This window comes from Amphiura filiformis, unplaced genomic scaffold (genome assembly GCF_039555335.1).
Source record: "Amphiura filiformis unplaced genomic scaffold, Afil_fr2py scaffold_22, whole genome shotgun sequence".
Lineage (NCBI taxonomy): Eukaryota > Metazoa > Echinodermata > Ophiuroidea > Amphilepidida > Amphiuridae > Amphiura > Amphiura filiformis.
Genome location: NW_027305486.1, coordinates 738,829 through 755,000, shown reverse-complemented (window position 1 = coordinate 755,000; position 16,172 = coordinate 738,829). Strand labels below are relative to the sequence as shown.

Genomic DNA, 16,172 nt, shown 5'->3' with positions numbered 1-16,172 from the left:
CGCAAAATTAATGTTGTTTTACCGGCCCCGGGATTTTACGCACTGAATCCTCCCATTTTGCCTTCTCAATCATCATCATCTAGAACGTGTGTTAGGCAATGTTATTTTGGAACATTATTATTTTGAATGTTTTTTGCTTTCCTTGCTATCTTCTGTAGATAGCATTTAGGGCCTTGATTCATACCTCTAATTTTTTTCTTTATGTTTAATGATTTTTTTAATGATATGACTCTCTACCGAAGATAGCAATCATGCCGGGTTTATATGAGACAAAAAAGTCATTGTTTTGTTTTGTTTTCTTTTTGTTTTGCTTTATTGTTTTGTTTATTATTTTCTTTCCATCATGTTCCCAATAATCTCTGCTATGTAAGTGTCGTTTTAAATTTGGGTCAACTTCTTCATTTTAACATTTCTTTATAGCTTTGCATTCGGCCTAATGCCGATTTTTATTCTAGGCGCGCGCAAAATTAATGCTGTTTTACCCATAGACGTTTGTCTGGGCATGTAGCCGTATACGTTTAACCGGAACTCATCACCCATGATTTTAGTGTAATACCAAGGGGGTGACACTAAATTCACGGTTGTTCTATTAGCAACGCAAAATCTATGAAAAATTCAGCTGGTTTACTAGCTAGAAAGTGAGGCCAGTTATCGATCCGTTATAGCTCGTTATGAATAATTCATGTTCGACCCCTTGGATCATGTTAATTGAGTTTGGCAAATAACAACGTTGTTAGTTTTGCGAACTTTGCCTGTTCAATGAGAGAATAGCGCGCCCCCAATACATCTGGGCACAAAACAGGCGAAAACGATCCAGTTTAATGAAATGGCGGACGGGTATTCCCATCAGGCACCAGTGATATGTTTTTTTCAAAGAAAGTCTACTAATTTGATATGAAATGACATTTTGCAATAGCAAAGTCAAAATTAGGACTTGCTGTCAATAATATGAAGGAAATATGTGACAGAGGCAAGGTGGGAAATACAAGTAGTATTTAAGTTATAATAACCTTTGATACCCGACCTGACCTTCCATCATGGCGCCTTATTCGTCTTTATGTATTTCTATTATGCTCTCAAGTAAAATAAAATACCAATCTGCTCTGAGCAGACAATGTTACTTGGCTCCCAGCATGAATTATTGATTTTATACGGAAGTAAAGAAATGCACAGTGTATGTGCATGATGTGCAAGCATACTCCAAATATTTACGGTAAATCTGAATAGTGGTCACATGTTAACATATCATGTGTTCGGGAAATCACGTGGCAACATTTTAAGATTTCAGGCTTGTTTACTAGTTAATTGCCATTTGTACTCTTTATTATTTATCTTTGTTAATTAACATATATTTTAAATGCTGATAAATCGTGGTTGGCTACCCATGATATCTGTTAAATTCAATGTTTTATGAATATAATTCTACCACGCAGAGGGGGTCACGCAGCAGAATTTCACATCACCTGACTTAACTACATTTCGAAGCTCTGCTCTTCAAATTCATGTAAATTTCAAAGTTTATACATTTAATATATTTAATATGATACTAATTTTTTGTTATAACCAACTGGTACACGAAATATACTAGCTTATTACCTATACAGAAAGGTGATTATCAGCCTTCACTCAGCAAATTGACATGCCCGGCATATGCAGCCATTCTCCGTCTGGATAACATGACTGTCGCCCTCAATACGTCTGGGCGCAAATTTAAATAACAATACGCTATTTACATATCAATGCGGCCTCATGCTAATTAAAGCTGCCCCATCCAGGAGTTCATCTATGGTAATACGCCCGTAAATACAGAGGTGCTCCTACACAATAGAAGGAATTTTCCCACAGAAGAACGAGAACAATGGCGCTATCCAGGGGACTGAATTTTTGTCAGCAAGTTTCTCGTTCTTCTAGGGTTTCCAGGAATTTGATCAGCTGGTTTTGTACGGAAAGTAAAAAGGTTCGTATAATAGTGGAAGTTTATAGCATTTCAAACCGATTACAAAGAATTCATTTCATCTTTCATTTTTTAATACGTCCAGGGCCAGCCCAGGGGGGCAGAAGTAAGCTTTATATTGAATTTTAAGTAATAAGTTAAGGCTTACTTATAACTAAGGGCCGAAGGGCCTACATGACATGTTTTATAAGTAGAGAATAACAAAGGTATTGTTTTTAGCCCCTGGAGTGCATCTAGCGAAGCCGAGTTGTTTTACGCTTAAAATAATGATGTAGGTATGCTAGGTGAATTCAAATTTGCCATCAAACTGCATCATTTTATATATCAAATTAAAGCTCTTGAGTAAACAAAGCCAAAACTGAAAACCTTTTTTTTCATAGCACTTTCCGTAGCAAAGTTACATCTTGTCAAAGATTGACTTTCATCAAAAAGATTCAGCTAGCAAAATTCCCCAAAAGCGGCATTTCGGGGTGTTTCTAGATCTTAGTCTCATTATGATAGCAGCTTTTTTTTTAATGGAACTGCTATCAAAATCCCTCTAAAATTCCATGTGCGCATGTCTTATCACCATAAAAAATCATATATTTGGGTCAAGTGAAGTATAGAAAGCATATTTATGTAGGTTTCTTTCTTGCCAGTTGTTTTAAATTTCTATGTAAATATGCATTGACATTGTCGGCGAATTTGACTGACTAGCAAATGTGTTAACTAAGGTTTGCCTGGGATTCCTAAATGATGTCGCCCGTGTTATATGAGACGATAGATGCACTGCAGCGGCTAAAAACAATACCTTTATTCTCATTCTTAAAATTTGGCTGACTAGCAAATGTGAAAATTAAGGTTTGCCTGGCATTCATACTTTTTGCGGATGCGTACTTTTACCAAAACGAGGTCCTCCCCTCAAAGTGGGAAGGACCTCGTTTTGGTAGCAAGATAACAGATCCATGCAATTCCAAAGGGTGAATAGGGGTGGTGTAATAATTATGTGTACCTTGGGGTGGTGATTTTTTCAAAATGGTCTGCCAAGCGTCCGCCAATTATTGTCTGTCCAATTAACTAAAGGGTCAGTCCATGTCAAATCAACCAGGGGTCCCCAGGTGACCCTCTCAGATTTTGATGAAATTCCATCAGAATATTCCTTTGTGGCCACAATGAACCCATATAAAAAATTGGCCTCATAGGCCATGTCGTTTTTGAGAAATAGCCGTTTGAAGTTAGGCCCGGACCCCCCCCTTTTTGGCACTTGCGATCGTCATTGGTGCTTTTTACCAACTTTGGTGGCTCATAACTTCTTGTTCTGAACAGATATAAAGCTGCAATCTTGGATTCTAGCTAACCTTATGTCATATTTTCAGAATCTGGCTCTAAATTTCAGTTTAAATAAGTTTAAAGTTATGAGCACCCAAAGTTGGTCATTTATTTAACCGCGAGTGTGCTTTTGTCATTTTGGGGCTCCCCTGGTGCCAAAAATATGTGATCATATGACTCATTATGTCATAGATACATTGACTATGAGTACATATCTGAGCCCAAAAGCAAGTGTGGGCAAATCAAACCATTAATAGAGGAATGAGCTGCATCCAAAGCTGGGTTCGGGTGAAAATTTGCCGGAGCTTCTTTCTGACCAATGGTTGACCTTGTTGACAGTTGAAACATGAATTAAACTTTGAATTTACAGCCATGAAACATACTTATGAGACCTACCAAGAAACAAAAATTCAGCTTTGGTACTCAACTCCATCATAGTTAGATGGCTCTTGAAAATAGGGAGAAAAACCTGTTATTTCTTGTCTAAGGGTGTTGAATTCGGCAGCCATGGTAAAATAATATGCCAAATTTTACTTTAAGTATATGTGCATATTTTTGGGTCGTACATTACAGACCACTCTATCTAGATGTGTTTATTAGCCTCTAAAACATACCCAGAACATATTTCATATGACACTTGTGAAAAAACTTTGTCAAATTTTGCTGATTTTGTAGTCATGGTTGCTGAATTCAACACCCTTAGACAAGAAATAGCAGGTTTTCCACTAGACGTTCGCTTTTCGTATCTCTTTCCTTGTTGGAAAGGTATAACGTTGAGGAGATAGGAACATGTACAGAAGATCCGGGACCTACTCTGCCATGTTTGGCTGAGTAACGGTACATGAACACGGTCTTTTGTGCCTATGTAAATTAGTCATTGTGCAAAGCTGTGTTTATACCCAGACTGAATCATTGTCGCTAACTACACAAGTTATGTGTGCAATTTTAGAGAACGTTGACCGACAGAGGGTGTCAATATAGGCCTACGTGTCGCTTTTGAAAAACAGCGAATCATGCGCATGCTCAGCAGGCAAATACGACGGCGATTTAGTACACTGACCATGCGTGCGATTCAGGTAGCGATTGAGTATAAATGCATCTTTAGAAATGACCGGCGATTGTGTGTTCTCAAGTGGGTTTTATCATGTTAATTAGTGACCTCGATCAAGCATTGAAATGCTGTCATTTTTGTACTGGATCGTTCAAGCATCTCCAACAAATTTTTCAATGTAAGTGCCTCTGGCCCTAGTAGAAGTAAAAACGGATACTATGGCCAGAGTTCTAGGGCTATTTTCCACCCTATTTTCAAGCTGCCATCTGACTAAGATGGAGTTGAGTACCAAAGCTGAATTTTTGTTTCTGGGTAGGTCTCATTCAGTATGTTTCATGGCAGTAAATTTCAATTCATGTTTCAACTGTCAACAAGGTCAAACATTGGTCAGAAAGAGGGGGGGTCTCCAGCAAATTTTCACCGAACCCAACTTCGGATGCCGCCCATTCCTCCATTAATGGTTTGATTTGCTCAAACTTGCTTGTGTGCTCAGATATGTACCCATAGACAATGTATCTATGACATTTGAGTCATATGACCACATACATGTATTTGTGGCACCAGGGGACCCCCAAAATGACAAAATCACACTTGCGGTTTAATAAATGACCAACTTTGGGTGCTCATAACTTGAAAAGGAAAGCAGATATCTGAAATTTAGAGCCAGATTCTGAAAATATGACATAAGGTTAGCTAGAATCCAAGATTGCAGCTTTATATCTGTTTAGAACAAGAAGTTATGAGCCACCAAAGTTGGTAAAATCTCCAATGACACTCATGAGTGCCAAAAATGGGGTCCGGGCCAAACTTCAAAGGGCCATTTCTCAAAACGACATGGCCTATGAAGCCAAATTTTTGTATGGGTTCATTGTGGCTACAAAAGATTATTCTGATGGAATTTCATCAAAATCAGAGGGTCACCTGGGAACTTTTCAGAAAACTGGTTGATTTGACATGGACTGACCCTAAAGACACCCGACAGCCATTTTTTATTATTTATTTGAAAAAATATATACTATAGCTTAGAAAAAAAGTCATGAAAGAAAATGTTCTCTAGTGGACCTCGGACCTAAAAAAAAAGATTTGTTGGTAACATTTTGAAATGTTTGTCTTTAGGTGGTACTACACCCCTGGCAAATTTTGTGCCTATTTTTGAATTTTTCTCAAAAATTAAAGTGCATTGGTGACAAGTAAGATGTATATTTAGGCAAGGACTATAATTACTGCACTGAAAATTTTAATTTCAGCACAGACAATGTTCAGTTAAGTGGAGTTATAAGTCAAAAATGAGGGGAAACCAATATTTGATCAATAAATCAATAACTATTTGTCTTCAGTCCCTGAAATTTCAGTGTAGTAACTGAATTCCTTGCTCCTATAATATACATAACTTTTGTTACCAGTGTTTTATTAGTTTTTGAGAAAAATGCAAAAATAGTCACAAATTTATCAAGGGGTGTAGTACGTACCACCTTATACAGACTTTTATTCAATTTTAACTATATTTCGACAATAAATTCAAATAAACTTTTATTCAATTTTAACTATATTTTGACAATAAATCGGGACCAGAGAATTATTCCCATGATGAAAAACTTTTTACATGTAAAGGAAAGTCAATTTCAAAGTTAGGGGCGATTAAAATTGAAGTCATGCAGTGGAAAATGATATTGATCAGCAATGTGTAAGCCCTGCTTAAATTCGCCGATTCCTTTAGTGTGCGCGAAATAGTACAATAGAGGTTACAAGTGTGTGAAATTATTGATTGGCGCAAAAGGATTTGAACCGGTGTCCTTCAGTCACAGTAATCATGGCGCAGTGCAGTCCATTCAATCAAATGTTGTCATCAACCTCTTTGATCGTAGTGCATTTGTTATGTGTGTGAGACGAACTATGCTATGGTAGTTAATTCGATTATTGCATAACTAGTACAGCGTATAGTTAATATGCATTTATTTCATCATGTCACAATATGTACACTATTCAAAAAGACTAAATAAAAGTGTACGATATGTACACAATAAAGAAAGAAAGAGAGATAACGGCCGGTGTTCCGTATTGATCAAAGATGTTTTTTCTTATTTGACTGCACATCCGGATAGGACTTCTACCTTCAAAAAACCTTAAATTGTCTTGTAATTTCAGTGAGAAGAGAAATTTTAAAATATTTGAATGTGTTTCTATATACATGTATGTGATGCGATCAAGCAAAATCAGTCGGAACTCGGAAATATTGATTTTGAGATATAGCCAAACAAAGGAAATGTTTCCTTTTGTTTTGGAAACTCTTTAATTGCTCGTTTCTTTGGAACTGGTTGTTCAATTTCAATGGGGTTTTCTGCAAACTGCAGCTTTGTAAATGTTTTTAACTATCCTATAAGAAACAGAAAAATTAATATTTCCGAGTTCTGACTGATTTTGCTTGATCGCATCACATACAGGTTACAGCATAAGCTATGGCACATCCGAAACTGGTGGCAAAATTACATCATTATTGGTATAATTATGTATGCAAGATTTTGGGGAACCAAAATTTAAAACCTTAATATGCAAGCACAGTGAGCAGCAAATTTTGCATATTTTAATGTGTTTCTAATGTAGACACCTTTAAGGCATAATATAGTTAAAAGAAACAATGCCCAAAACATCTGTGTCAAAATTTGCTTCCCGCCCCTTTCTTTATGATTTTCATAAGTGATTTCATATTGCATGTAAGCCAATGTATGAGGAAAATATCTTTTAAATAAATTTGTAATAATTTTTTGCTTGGGAAAAAAAATTCTGGAAAATTTCGCCCCAAAACAAATGCCTTATAATTGGACATGGGGTTGCTGTAATCAAATCAGATAATTATGGTTCATTGATTTGAATAGATTTAGCATCTTTTCCAATTTCTTTGTCATATTCACAGGTTCCACAGGACTTATCGCCAAAATGCATCTTTTCAGGGATTCAGCCAACTGGTATACCTCATATAGGCAACTATCTAGGTGCCATACAGAGTTGGGTGAAAATGCAAGCTAACGTTAACGACACTATCATCCTGAGTATCGTTGACCTGCATTCAATAACTCTGCCACAAGACCCGCCTGTGTTACTTCAAAGCATCTACGATATGGTTGCAGTGCTCATAGCGTGTGGGATCGATCCACAGAGGACAATTGTATTTCAGCAATCAAGTGTAAGAGGTTCTTTCAAGTCTGTGTTATGCATGTATTGAGCAGGTTTGATATTCATTTTGCACCCAACCCAAAAAGATAATGGTTTTAAAAGTAAAGTATAGAGTGAAAAGCTTTTGTTTTTCTAAGGATGCATTTCTGAATAATAATTATTTGTAATAATTGTGATCATTATTTTTGTCAACATTAACATCATCTTATACATCATCATCGTCATCCATCATCATCATCCATCATCATCGTCATCATTATCGTCATCATCATCATCATCATCATCTTCATCATTTCTATCCACCATTCTCACCATTTATTTCTCCATTTCCATCTTTGTCTTCATGAGCTGTCTCCATTTCCTTCTCCATCTCTTCTCCTCCATCTCCAGTTTTGTCCCCATTTGTATCTCCATCTTCAGCATTGACATAGTTGGTAACCCACGCTTTAGAAAGGGTGGGTTTGAAGGGTCCACAAAATGCCTAAAAAGGGTAGGTTTGAAAAAATTTCTGGAAAAAATGTGTGTCCAAATATAAAGCGTGGTCACTGATAAAAATGGTGGGTTTACATGTAGAAGTCGACAATTGCAATCTCAAAGCTTACCGGGTACTGTAATTTCCAATTGAATGACATTAAATGCAAAAAAATATTGAAATCCCATTCTGTTTGGTCATCTAAAACATCAATATGTAATTCTCTTTGGATGCAAATCTGCACCTCCTGGACCACCATCTATGATCAGTAACCACGCTTAGAAAGGTTGCGTTTCGGGGTTTTAGTATAAAGGGTATAGAATAAAAAGTGTGGGTTTGAAATAAAAAGGGTGGGTTTGTATCACCACTGCCAACTATGATTGATATTTTTATTATAATTTGTGTGTTTTTCAGATTTCGCAGCATGCAGAATTAGCGTGGTTACTTGGGTGCAAAACAACGCTGCCCAGGCTTGGTCAATTCGCCCAGTGGAAGGTGAGAACTTAATTCCAAGTAACAGAAGCCCATAAAAATTGGATGAGGGCCCAGAGGAAGTCATGGTTACAGAAATAAATATTGCTGAGATTAAACCTCAAAATAAGCAGCTCTGGTCGATGTCCAGGAGCCAAACATTTGGAAAAAGCAGCTCCTGGTCCTGTGATTATCTAGTGAACCAATGTCATTTAAATCTCAATTGTACACTAATACAAAACCTATTTTTAACTACCAGGCTCTATTTTGAAGAAGAAAAAAATGTGGAGCCTGATTTTGGTGTGGACCAGGAACCTAAATGATATCACCATTGGGTAAATGGCTCCTGGGTGCCTGCTTAATTTGAAGCTTGGCTTAGATATCAAAGAAAGCAAAATGTTTGTTACTGCAAATGCATTGTATATTAAGTGTATGAATATTTTACTATAAACTGTGTGATAGACGACAGGCATGTCCAATATTTTGAGAAGTGGATCCACTACGATAAAAATATTAGACCTCCCTTCCGTTCATTACACAGTAAAGGATAGTAAAAACAAAAATTCCTGTTGTTTATTCTCATTCTTAGTCAGTTAAATATTATTTTAATCTGTTTTATTGAGTAAAAATTGAGTTACCATCATGAAAACTCCCTTTTTCTGAAATGATCGAAACTTGTATACCGTTTTAGTTGTGCGCAGGGGTAGCTCTAGGTTGCTTTTTGGGGTCCCGGACCCACCAAAATAGAGTTCGGACCCCCTGTTTTTAAATTTTCTGGAAGTTCAGGGGTCCCTGCAGACCCCCAGTTGTTCAATCTAGCGCTATTGCAGACATACTATTTATGCTGCATTTGTGCAACTCGGACTCACCAAACTCTACTCCGAACCCCCTACTTTATAATTTTCTGCAAGTTTGGGGGTCCCTGCGGACACTGGAGTGTTTAGTTCTAGCACTACCCCTGGTTGTGCGTACTGTGATCTTGTTCGCATATTATTATCAAACAAGCTACATACTCGCGCCTCACTGTGCAATGAAATTCAGTGCTAACAAACCACAGCCACTGACTAAGAATTACCACTTGACTGCTGCTGGATTTCTTTTGCTTTTAGGCCCCGGTGCTTAATCTCGCCGATTACCTCTGCGTCGTCTCAGAGCATTTAGATGGCTCTCCTGCGGCTTGCAGTTTCAAGCCGCAGCACGCCGATGAATTAATATAGTGTGGCCATATCCCTGGTTGTGAATTCGTGAGCAGTTATGGGCATCGAGTTCGCAACATCTGGCCATCTTCTTGCTCTGCGGTTTGCCATTCATTACTCAAAACCTTTATATTAATGTTTATTGTAGTACTTACTTGAGTTTACTCACCGTGAGCAATTTGCGGATCAGTCGATATAATCCGCAAAGAATCAACGCACTCAAGGACACTAATTTGTAAGGGTATTGTTGTCAAGTGTTATAAGCCGGTTGCGAGAAATGTAGGAGCTGGGCCAATCAAGCCGATGAACGGGTGACTGAACATGGCTTTTCATCGGGCAGACACACATTTTGTTAGTGCATATCGCACCAGTATTTTATTTCTCAGCATAGGCGCATCGGCGTGGGTCTGCGGCTTGGGTTCCGGGCACGCCGCAGAGTTAATTGGCGAGATTAAGCACCCAGGCCTAATTTTGTTTGGAGAGAGAGAGTTGAATAGAGTATGAATACAAAATAATAATTTCCTATAAAATATCGTAACTTTCCCTATAATTTAAAACTTGCATTATAAACTTGAACGTTTTTCATTTGCTTGATTTCAGGCTAAAACTGGTGGTGACAAAAGCAAAGCTTGTGTTGGACTTTACACATATCCAGTTCTCCAAGCAGCTGACATCCTTCTATACAAGTAAGCTATACAAGCTATACTGGCTATTCCAGTTGCAATCCATATACCCCCTATGGAAGACATGACCTTAATCTCCAACACAGGGGGTGTAGACACAACCTTAATCTTCCACACAGATTAAGGTTGTGCCTTTCAAAGGGGATGTATGGATTTCAACTAGCATAAAAGCCTAAAGCCCAAAGAGATTAGACCCAACTCCACCAATGGGGGACTCTATTTAAAATTGACACTTCTTGTGTGGAAGATTAAGGTTGTGTCTTTCATAGGGGGTGTATGGATTTTAACTGGAATATCCGATTTCTGTAAAGCCCAAAGAGATTAGACCCAAAGAGAACCAACTCCACCAATGGGAGACTCTATTTAAAATCCACACTCCCTGTGTGGAAGGTTAAGGTTGTGTCTTTCATAGGGGGTGTATGGATTTCAACTGGAATAGCCCATTTCTCTTAATGCCCATCGAGATTAAACCCAAGGAGAACTAACTCCACCATGTTTGCATGTCGCTCATAGAAGGCAAAAATTGTTCACCCCTTCTAATGGAAACACACTTGAGGCCTTTAATAGTCTGTGCTATATAGACCGTGTACTTATATTACCCATAGGAACCATACACTATTTACGCTCGCTATTCGTGGGATATCGTGGTTTGTGACTCGCGGCTCGTGTCCCGTAAATCGTGAGTAGTCTTTGACAAAGGGGGGCATCCAAAAATTTGCCTTTAATTGAGCATTTATGGCCTTAAAAAGAATAGAAATTCAGCCGATTTCTTATTGCAACTGGGGAGGGGGTGGAGAAGTGGGTGAGAAAAATCTCCCCATCTACCACCCTTGGTGCTGCACTGCCGCTGTTATTCATATAAATTGTTTTATGTGTCCATATTGCAGATCAACTCATGTTCCAGTTGGTGATGACCAAATGCCACATTTAACGTTAGCCAAGGATCTTGCCAGAATTTTTAACAACAACTACGGGCAATATTTTCCTTTGCCTCAACCAATAACAGGTTTGTGTATTATTCATTATTCTTTAGGTAAAAAAAAAAGGTTTGTACATGTATCTCTCAAACCCACATGCATGTGAAATCTGTCCTATCGTGTAGCCCTATGTGGTAGGCCTTCTTTAGTGGCAAAAACAAGACAATTTAGTGGCAAAATCAAGACAAATTAGGCTAAAACCACACACATACAAAAAACATGGTTTGTTTTTCCTAAAAAAAGCATACCATTTTTGCTAAATGTTTGAGACAAACCCCTCTTTTTGACCTTATTTAGATACTTGGTGGAAAGGTGGGTTTGCAGCAGATTTGATTCACAGATTTTCAGGTCCTTGCACAGTTTAAATTGAGGTGCAAATGTCAGGAACTTGATTGGGAGAAAATGTGCTCTTTCAAGTTGTTTCCAAATATCTGGAAAAAGTGCCTGATTTTTAGCAATTTTTTTTTTCTAGAATTTGGCAAATTTATCTTGGATAGAAATAATTTAAAACTCCAGAAAATTAGTATAATTTTGGATCTTTTTTTCGTCAAATTTGGTATAATTTGGGGTCATACAAACTTCAGACAAGTGTGTTTTGACATGACTATCCCATATTTAGTATGTTTTGACACAACCAAATCATATTTAGTCACAAATCCAGGTCTCTCTGTGTTTTGACATGACTAAACCATATTTAATGTGTTTTGACACAACTAAACCACATTACATGTAGTCACAAATAGAGGGCCTTCTGTTTATTTTCCTATTTTGTAACCGATGGTAATATAATGTATTTTTCAAAATCTTGTTTCAGGAACTTACGACAGGATCAAAAGTTTGCGTGACCCATCAGTTAAGATGAGCAAATCTGATAGCGATGCACTCAGTCGCATCCAGCTCACAGACTCTGAAGATGACATCCAGAAAAAATGCAAGAAAGCGGTAACCGACTTTATCTCGGAAGTGACCTTTGACCCAGAAAAAAGACCCGGGGTGTCTAATCTGATATCGATACATTCCGCATTCTCAGGGTTAAGCGTCGAGGAGATATGCAAACAAGCAAAAGGACAAGAAACGGCGGAATATAAAATGGTTGTCGCCGAGGCGGTCAATAAAATTATAGCACCAATAAGAGAACATGTTTTTGAAGTGCGAAGGAATAAAGTTTTTATCCAGCATGTGTTGAGTATAGGGGAAGAAAAAGCTAGAGCGATGGCTGCCGAGAATTTTATTGAAGTGAAGAAACTTGTTGGATTATGTGAATAATATTGTGTAAATCTACAATTCAGGGTTGTCTTAGGCATAAAAAATGTTTCATTGTGCAGAGAAAGGGTCGGTATAATTTTAACGGAAACACAGAAATTTTTTTCAAATGTATTTCATGGCTGTCAACTCTCACGCATTGGCCGTGAGTCTCACGCATTGGGTCACTTTCTCACGGTCTCACGCCAAGGTAGTATAAGCTCACGCCTAGGTAGTAAATCTCACGCTAAATGAGTAAAATCTCATGCATCGTCATGAATAATTTGTTACTCCTACCCCCGCTTTTCACAGTCTCGAGCGTCGTGGCTCAAATAATCATGGTACAAAATGAACCATGGGAGTCGGCAAATCCCGGTACGCCTCTGTCTCACGCCAAGCAATTCCAAAAAGTTGACAGCCCTGTGTATTTGTGTCAGCTAACGGGATCTGCCTGTTTAAAACATGTAGGAAATAAATAATATTAATATTCATAAAAAGATTTTCACAAAAAATATATTTTTTAAATGTTGAAAAAAAACCCTGCAAGTCAGTGTTTCTAGGATTGGTCAGGTTATATCAATCAAACTCATTTTTTATGCCTTATTATACTGTTACTGAAATCAGTGTACATGTATTCCTTTTTCATGTAGTATGACCAAGAGTGACTTGTTCACTACAAAATATGGACAATGGCAAAATTGTGCTTTTCATACACATCAAGATTCCTATTGCAGCTGCCTGCAGAGGTATCCATTGCCAAGGTATCTGACAGGGCTGCTACTGCACAAGCACTAAAAAAGTAATCTACTGGTGGTTCCTGTGCAGGAGCAGCAGAGTACCTGTGTAGGTACTCTGTGTGTACCCGTCAGGTATCTTGGCAATGGTGGACCTGTGCAGGTGGCTACAATAGGAATTTTGTATAAATTAAAAAGACCAGTAAGTAAGCTTTATGACACCTAACTTGAAATGTGAGGGTTCTTCAGATATTGGTATCAAAAAACTAATTCAGAGAAAGCAATGGATTTTTTATCTTGCAGAACAAACCAAAAGTTTGATGACATCATATAAACGAAAGTGTATTCATTAGAAGGCTGAGCACTTCCCTGCCTCTCTGAAATTTTAAGTGTGAAATGTTGACAATTCAAAACCGAAAGTTCAACTTCGAATAGTGTAAATAATTTTTTACACACATAATCTGACTTTTTGACCCCCTCGCTTATACATAGAGGACTTCATCAAACTTTTGGTTTGTTCCCAGTAAGGAAACAAGCATTTATTGAGTAAGTCCTCTATGTTAAAAACTACCCGTACTTTTATGGCTATGCAAACAAGGTTCAAAATCACTAAAACTTCAATTTAAAAAAAAGAAAGAAATTTTTTTTTTATGGTATCTTGCTTTGCTTTATAAATTCAACTATTGACTACCAGTGTTCTAGCCATGCTGGTCGGGGATATCCGGCACAGAGTCTTCCCGACCTGCACTAAGCTTAAATATATTGGTCACCAACCGGCACAAAAATATTTGAAATCACAGAAAATGCACAAGTTACAACCAAGATGTTGTGTTTTTTTACCCGAGAAAACAGTAAGAGATGAATTTGTCCGTGTGGGGAGATTAAGAGATGAATTCATCCGTGGTGTAGCTGTAAGGAGGGAGAGCAGCTACACCACGGATGAATTCATCTCTTAAAGGAAGTCTCCGGCAATCACAACATTATTCCTTATTCAAGCACGAATCACATGGTTTTATTTAAAACAAACTCATAGTGACCATAAAACAAATAAAAACATCCGTTTCTCAACACGCGATATTCAAAATTCCCCGGCGCCGAGTGCAATGACGTCCCAGTAATACAATGAAGGCTGACGACAATTGAACACAAATAACCATTATGTCATTGCACTTAGACAATTTCGCCCGGGAATTTTGAATATCGCGTGTTGAGAGCCGACTGTTTTTATTCGTTTTTATGGTCGATATGAGTTTGTTTTAAATAAAACAATGTGATTCGTGCTTGATAATTATTTTTCTAATATATAAGGCATACTGTTATGATTGCCGGAGTCCCCCCTTTAATCTTCCCCCTTCATCTCTTAATCTCCCTCCTTGCACACACTCAGCTATAGTCAAATGCAGCAAACCTTTGACGAGCACGACTACCGTGATGTTGCAAATTCGGCGCTAACAACGCGTACGGCGCACAGATCATTCATAAATTTCCACTCGGCAACAACAGATCGCCTCAGCAGCCAATCAGAGACAAGTGCGTCCAACGCAGTAAATATGTGATGTATACTTACAATACACGCTCGTCAAAGGTTTACTGCATTTGATTATACTAAAATTAGTCAGCACAAAAATTGTGCTGGCTATAACTCTTGACTACCCTACAATGTATGTGCACAAGATTGAGTTTGTATCTTTATTTTGTTCAATCAATAATCAGTGCATTTAAAGAGCTAAAATGGCTCAATTTTTTTATATATTTTTGCCAATACTTTGCATGCAACAGTAAGGGTTCTCAGTACAGTATTTCATTTACATGTAGTAGAGCATTTTTTATTATTATACATATAATTATGCTGAAACCATTATGCTTAGCAATTAAGTAAGACAATGTGTTCTAGATGTCTTCTGGAATCTTGTGGCATTTACACTTGATGTAATTATAAGTAATTAATTATAGCTAATTAATGAATTGCATATTAATTAATTGCATATAATTAATGTATGTATTGATTAGCAAAAAAAAAAATGGTTATAAACTATGCAAAAATGAATGTTGTGTAACAACTTTAAACAGTAAACTGCACAGAGTTATTCCAGTTGAAAGCCATACACCCCCTATGGAAGACATGAGCTAATCTTCCACACTGGTAGTGTGCATTTTAAATGGATTCACTCATTCAGGTAACCCCATTTGAAATTCACACTTCCTGTGTGTAAGATTAACGTCCTGTCTTCCTTAAAATGTGAATATCATTTCAACCCATTTCACTCTACAGCTACAACTAAGAAAAACTGATTATGATCAGCCAGGCATGTCAGTGTCAGAAATTTTGAGAGTACAGCTCAACTGATCATACTTTTCCTACATTCGACCTTGCATGATTTTTGAGTTGACACATTCATGAAAATAACTATAGATACTTGACAGACCATTAGTAGCCCAGTTCTGAACCTTTTCATTGATCATTCATAACAATAGGTATCTGATGGTTCAGTGAAGATAAGAAGGGATTATAATATATCCGTAACCTTGATATTATAGTACATCTCGAGGAAAAAGTGCAATGGACATGTTTTCATTTTATGTTTCAAATATCCCGCGCATGAAAATTGAGTATTTAACCCAAAATGGAAAATTTATTGGAAATCTGTTTAACAGATTTTTTGACATCTTTTCTGCACTGTATTATACCTAAATTAAGAAATTTGATAAATATTGAAAGAAAATATAGGTCATCCAAAAAATTTGGATTTTTACACATTTTGGGGCAAAAAAGGAAAAATAAGCAAAAATATCAAAATCTGTTTTAACAGCTTCATTCATCAAGTCATAACAAACGGCCTACATGCTTAATTTCTAATAAAATATTGAAATTGTGAAAAATATAGGTATTTATTGATTTTCATGTTTTTTCTT

The 16,172-nt window shown here is 37.2% G+C and overlaps 1 protein-coding gene across 1 annotated transcript; it reads left to right on the top strand.

Moving 5' to 3' along the window:
• Positions 1-1,846: 1,846 nt before the first annotated feature.
• LOC140143501 (tryptophan--tRNA ligase, mitochondrial-like) lies at positions 1,847-14,295 on the top strand. The gene is made up of 6 exons (XM_072165332.1): positions 1,847-1,957; positions 7,225-7,494; positions 8,371-8,451; positions 10,224-10,309; positions 11,194-11,312; positions 12,098-14,295. Exons 1-6 carry the CDS (start codon positions 1,859-1,861, stop codon positions 12,547-12,549), a joined length of 1,107 nt encoding a protein of 368 aa, XP_072021433.1. The 5' UTR covers positions 1,847-1,858; the 3' UTR covers positions 12,550-14,295.
• Positions 14,296-16,172: the final 1,877 nt, after the last annotated feature.